We start from the raw sequence: 6,634 nt of genomic DNA, 5'->3' as shown, positions 1-6,634 counted from the left end.
TGAAAAGTCCCGAAAAAGTTCCTGTAAGTTTCGAAACAAAAGCAAAAAATCCGGAAATATGCCAAATTTGAGAAATGGTTCGAGAAAACTTTGCAATGATAAGATTTAAGTAAATAAATAGCTGAACATGAAAATTGTTGAAAAACCCCAGAAAAAGCATAGGTTATGCAATCCCGAAAAGTTAGGAAAAAGTCTAAAAGTACTTAAAAAAAAATGGATAAATTCTGAAAAATTTTGTAAAAATACTAATCTTTCTGTAAATTTAAGAAATTGTTTTTGAAAAGTTCTGAGGAAATAACGAAAATTTCAAACACCCTTAAAATATACTGATAAATCCAGAACAAAATATGAAAAATTCTAAACATTGCTGAAAACAAATCCGAAGGTAATTAAAGTACATAAAAATCGAAAAGTTCCGAGAGCAAGCCGAAAAGTGCAATACGCCCCGAAAATTTTCAGAATAAGCCAAAGAAGCCCAGCAAAAAAATCCCTACAAGTCCGAAATGCCTTAAGAAATCTTAAAAGTTTTGGTGCAATTTGGTTGCAGTCCCTAAAATATTAAGAAAGGTGCCGAAAAGATATCGAAGAACATAACAAATTCCGAAAGTTGCTGAAAATTTCTGAACACTAACAAAAAAGTTTCGAGAATGTTTTGAGCGTTCCCATCAGTCCCAATAAAATTTTGCGAAAATCCGCAAACGTCAGAGGGAGCACTAAAAGTGCGAAACGCTAAAAAACCCCCAGAATTCTTAAAAAATGTTTAACAGTAAGCTACGGAAAACTTGTCGAAAATTACCGAAACATTTTAAATAGCACTGAACGTCCCGGAAAAAACCATTATATCATATATATATATCATATATAGATAAGCAAGATCATGAAAATATATCGAGAAGAATATAAAATTCCGCAAAAAAAGAACTTTTCGAAGAAAATCTTAAAAAATTCATGAAAAACCTTGAACAAGTTTTAGTATTGGTCTGAAAAAGTCTCATAAAGTTGCGTGATCTTTCAAAATCATTTTATTCTGGATTCTAGATGATTCCTAATGTCAATCGTTATCGATGTTATTGACTCACTGTCGATAAGGATGTTTGACATTGAGTAACCGGCCCTGAGTGTTTAGCTGCAATTCGAAAATAAAACTAGGATTAAAAATGTATTAAATTTATTTTGAGGTCAATATTGAAAAGATCGCCTAAAATGGTTGCGATGTATTAAAATGGCAAAAAATAGACTTTTATTATTTGTAATAAAAATATGAGCGAAGAGACTGAAAACACAACTAAAAATCGTCGAAGTAGCGCTTGCGACAATCTTTTATCTAGGCGACGATATATGAATGTTTATAAACTTTTTATAATTTTTCAACAAAAATAAGCTAAAACTTACATCAAAATCACACAACATGAAATATGATGTCCTGAATGTAAAAATATGCCTAGAATTAGCTAACATGTAAAAGACGTATGCAAGACCACCTTGGTGACATGTAATTGAAGATGTCTTCGATGTAGCGGTATACCAACAATTATTACTCACGGCTAAATCGCATGCGAAATAATGGAGAATAGAAGTTTAAACTGTTTATATTCGCCTTAAAACTGTATAAGTATCACCAAATGCATAGCCATGGCAGTGCAAATCTACAAAGAGTGGATAAGTTTAATGTTTTAGGATTATAAAAATCGTTGCATACAGGCAGGCGCTTACCGACATGACAAAGGGCAAATCTAAAACAAAGAAACTCCGCGCTGATACTTCAATGCACTGCAGCTGCAATTGCATGGAAAATTGTTGCAACACTAAGCGATAATGAACACCCGATCTCGCTGAGCTCAACAAAATAATTTTGCTCAATAATTGCGCCACTCTGCGTCCCTGTAAGAAAGGGCAAGATTGCCTTTAGAAATTTGCCAATATAGTGAAAGGTGAATATAGTACCAACTGCTTGCAACTATCGCACAAATAACACAAATACCACACATATGTGGCGACCGGTATGAACCACCACAAATCGACCAAGTAGTAATAGCGGCGTCCACGAAAATTATCGAAACTTTGCAGCATCCAATAGAAATTTGAGCTCAAATCGAGCACAAAAGTAGTCATAATGCCCAGCAGCGACCAGCCGGCGAAATCGTTTAGCAGCTGAAATGCCTTGTCGAGCAACGCATAAATCTCTCTGACTGCCAAGAAATACGCCAGTGTACCAAGTCGGCCATAGTCCATGTCCAACAACTGCCGACTTGGTGCCATCCGATAGGCCACAATCTGCTCCAACTTCGCGCACAAACCAAACAAAAAGTGACGCAGAATCTGCATATACACCAGCAGCTGGAGCGTGCGTACACGTGCGGTGCATATGAACCACAGTCCACGCCAAAAGTAACCGCCATAGTCCACTGAAACAAAAGTTGCCACCATGAAAGGCAGTAGGCCTATCACGGATAGCACTAGTTGGTAGATGAGAAAGCGTTTCAATTGCCCTAGCAGCGCAGAGCTACGCACGTCCCATCTCAGACGCAAGCGGAATGACTCCTCGATCTCTTGTAGCAACAAGAGGAAGGTCTCATGCTGTCGCTGCTTCCACACTGCCTCCAAGAGTATAAGTAAATTTGTGATGTATCTTGTTGTGAAGAGTATAGTAATCGCTATCCAATTGAGTGTTAAGCCCTCTGGAAAGGGGTGCCAATAGATGCTGCCCACAAATAAAGCGGAACTGATAGAGCACAGTAAGCAATTATAACAGCGTTGTAGCGTGTAGTGGCGATTTGGGAATAGTTTAGCTGCAAGGCGAATGGTGGAGTTCAATTGTATGCAATTAGTTGAATTATTACTGTAAGTGCTTGGCGTTGCACTTAAATATATGCCAAAGTAAACACAGAAGCGCAACCAACTGCGTAGTTGTTGCTCCATTTTGCGCTGCCTTGCAGCGTTTAAGTGCATTTACAGCGGCGAGCTAATAGTATTTGATATGATTGACAGGCGAATTGATGGCCGAGTGTATTATTAATTGCTAGTGACAATGATATATCGATTTGGATAAGCTATGCATAAATACGAGTATACTTACGAAAGCTGGTGGTAAATTTTATTACTTTTACATTTGGGAACTATACAAAAAATATCGCTTTGAGAAGCAGTCTGAAAAGTAAAAAAAAAAACGCTTTTAACAGAACGCTTGCAAGCAAGGTCCTCTTCGTTCTAAATTGTATACGAATCTAAGAATATGAGCGTACATAAAGAAGAATATGAAGATTTTCGAAAAGCTCTGCAATACGAAGGCCAACGAGAAGGTTTTCCTAAAGCAATGGAAGTTAAATATAGATAACTTCTTCTGCTTCATTTAATCCCAAGCAGGACATACGGCCTGCGCTCCATCTGGATCTGTTTCTGGAAATCTCTTTGTGCTCCTGGCAGCTTAGCCCGAGTTGCTTCGCCTCTCGATCGTATGTTTTTCGCCTCCTTTCACGCGGTCTGCCGGGAGGTCTGCCTCTGCCGATTGGGGGATTTCATTCCAAGACCGTTATTGCAATACTGCCGTCTTCTTTGCGCAAAGTGTGGCATTACCTCTTCAATTTCTGTCTTTGAATTCAGATGTTATGGGTGGTACAGTTTCTGAGTACCTCCTCATTTGAGATTGGTTTAGGGAAAACAATTCGGAGTATCATTCCAAGAAATTAGTTATGAAGGCCAGGTTATTGCAGTAGTCACATTCCAGGTGGAGCTGCCATACACCAGCATCGCGGCCACATTGGACTTGAAGCTCCTATCTTTAAGCTGGAAATCAGATTGTTGTTTCACCGCAACGTATCCATCGCACGAATTGCCGCTCTAATTTTACTTATACGGCGGCCAATTTCTTCGTCTATGCCGCCACTGAGGGCAACTTCATTGTCAAGGTATGTACAATTCCTCAATATCTGTAGAGTTTGGTCAGTGACTAACACGTCACCACTATACTTCCGTGGCGTACGTAGAGCTTTGGCTTTATCAAAGTTGTTTCTCAGGCCTGCCGCCTTAGCTGCTCTGTGGTGCATTGCCCATTTTAGACAGATTAACGACATATGCCGTCAGCGTAGTCAATGTGCTGCAGTAAACTGGGCATGGACCACCGAAGTTGGCAGTTGGCAGTAAATAAAAGGAATGGGAGTATGCAGCCTTATCGAGCCCTGCTGAAAACTTGGAATATCTCAAACAGCTTTCATTTGTGAAGTAGCTCCATCGTATGTACGTATGCAGATTTAATAACAGCTAGGATTTTTCGGAGACTCCTGTGCGACTCAGTCCAACTCTCTCTCTCTCTCTATGAACAACAATATCGACCTTTTCGAAAGCGACAAACATTAAATGCAGATCAGCTCTGAACTTGGCGCACTGCTCGTTGATGATTCTCACTGTGTTAATATAGTCTGTGAAGGCGATCCACGCGCGGAAACCCGGCCAAGAGTTGTCGATAGTCGAATTAAGATGTTCCCTTAAGCGCTCCAAGATTACTTTTGCAATGATCTTTCCGTTCGCAAAAGCACTACTTGTTTCACTCCTTCCTTTTTCGGAAGTTCGAAAAGTCTTGAAAAAATTCTTTGAAGTCCTGGAAAATCTCTAAAGAAACCGTAAAGCTGCCGAAAAATACCTAAAAGCGGCGAAAATCCTGGCAATTTCCTGATAAAATCCATAAAAATTGCGAAAAAGCCCCATAAAGCTCCTAAAAAAGTTCTAAACAGTTTTAAAACAAATTATTGAAAATACCCTGAAAGTGCCTAAAACGTACGAAAATCCTCAAAAGTTCCTGAAAAAAGTAAGAAACAGTTTTAAAACAACGAAAAATTTCCAAACTGGTTGAAAAAGCCCGGAAACCTCCATAAAAATCCGGAACCAAATACGAAAATTCTCAAAAACTTCTGAAAAAGAAATAGGAACTATTCTAAAAATATGAAAAATTCCTAAGACTTGAAACTTCCTGAAAAATTCTTAAGGAAATACGATCACCGTTAAATTCTGAAACTACGAAAACTTCATAAAAGTGTCGAAAAGCCCTCAAACGTCCTGGAAAAACCCCGAAAGTAATACGAAAATCCTCAAAAGCTCCTGAAGGAGACACAGAACAAAACGGGAAAATCCTCAAAAGCACCTGAAAAAATGGAAACAGATCTGAAACGACGAGTAATTCCTACAAGTCTTGAAAGCCTCTGAAACGTCCTCAAAAAACCAATTTGGGACTTTCTAAAAGCGACGAAAAATTCCTAAACGTATCAGAAAGAACTGAAACGTCATGAAAAATTCAGAACAAAATACGTAAATTCTTACAAGCTCCTAAGAAAATTTAGTGAAAATTCCTGAAAATCTCAAAGAGGCCTGAAATGTCTTTTAAAAGCCAGTACAAAATACGAAAATCCTCTAAAGCTCTTGAAAAAATCTGAACAATTGTAAAACGACGAAAAATTCCAAGAGTGCCAAAAAGCACTGAATCGCAAGTGCTTGATACGCTCCGACTGTAGGACCGGACAACGAGAGAGAATGTGTTCAATTATTTAATTGCTCCTTATCTCCATCTCGGCAGCTTTTGCAGAGAGTGTTTTTTGGTGTTCGTCATGATTGGATCATTGGTGTAGTAGCACAACGAGCGGTGATGATTTCGGTATGGACTTTTATTGCAGATGTATTAAGTTTAAGAAGGTCTACTTTGCTTTACTTTTTTATTGAGCTGAACTCCTTCTTGGTAAAAAATTCAAGACACACCACACTGTTACTGCCAAAATGTACAATTCTGTACAAATGCTTGTCTCACAAGTAATTAATAACAGCTATAGCGTCTTCTTAAATATTTCCGACGTGATAACAAAATGGTGGTAAGTGGTACAGAGCTATCTGCGTCGTCAATGGGTATCTCAGAACCGTATATGGCCATCTAATTTCCTTGAATATTGCTTGAAGACACTACAGTCGTTCAGAAGACGAACGCGAATTGCTGTACCTTTTATAGGGAATGTGCCTCTGATTCTACGGAATGACTAAAGTTGCAATGGAAGGATCAAGGTGGGACTTTCTGATGTATACTCCAGCTGCCATGAAAAGATGCTCAAAGTCAGTGTTAGATTTCTGGTGGGATCCCCAGTCAACGACCGTCTCGCCCAAATGAAAGCACCTTCTTCAACATCTCTTGACTTTCCCTCCACTCTCAGACTAGCGCAGTTTCCGACACTATATTAAACCCGTGCTTCGCGAATTTGATGCTAGGGTCAGCAAGGTAAGTATTTTTGGTCCCACTGTCAGAAAATTCTGCCCCCATGACGAAACTTCCGTTAACGAAATAAGACTAATCGACTCGACGATTGGCTAATGAGGATGAACAGAAGATAACGCGAAATCCTAATAGATTTATGGATCTTAATACATCGATTGTGTCTTGCTTCCGATGACCTACAAAACGCCTACGACTCTTCATAGCATCACAAACTGGCCAAGGTACCATTAGGCGTATGTGCATCAAGAACGAAATATTAGGCTTCTGTAGAGGTTTTAGAAGTCAGGAAGAGCCAAAACTCATTGAATACTTAATGCCGCTCTTACGATATTTGGGCGATCACTTATTAAGCTTGACTGTTTAGGTTTGCCCTAATTCAGGCTGCTG

The 6,634-nt window shown here is 39.1% G+C and overlaps 1 protein-coding gene across 1 annotated transcript; it reads right to left on the bottom strand.

Moving 5' to 3' along the window:
* Positions 1 to 1,564: 1,564 nt before the first annotated feature.
* Positions 1,565 to 2,919, bottom strand: LOC108365194 (putative gustatory receptor 39b). Its single transcript, XM_017619171.1, has 3 exons — positions 1,945 to 2,919; positions 1,714 to 1,881; positions 1,565 to 1,646 (listed from the first exon to the last, which is right to left on the bottom strand). Exons 1-3 carry the CDS (start codon positions 2,917 to 2,919, stop codon positions 1,599 to 1,601), a joined length of 1,191 nt encoding a protein of 396 aa, XP_017474660.1. The 3' UTR covers positions 1,565 to 1,598.
* Positions 2,920 to 6,634: the final 3,715 nt, after the last annotated feature.

This window comes from Rhagoletis zephyria, unplaced genomic scaffold, assembly GCF_001687245.7.
Source record: "Rhagoletis zephyria isolate East Lansing unplaced genomic scaffold, Rhagoletis_zephyria_1.1 Rzeph_scaffold_00036, whole genome shotgun sequence".
Lineage (NCBI taxonomy): Eukaryota > Metazoa > Arthropoda > Insecta > Diptera > Tephritidae > Rhagoletis > Rhagoletis zephyria.
This window is presented reverse-complemented; position numbering and strand designations above follow the sequence as displayed.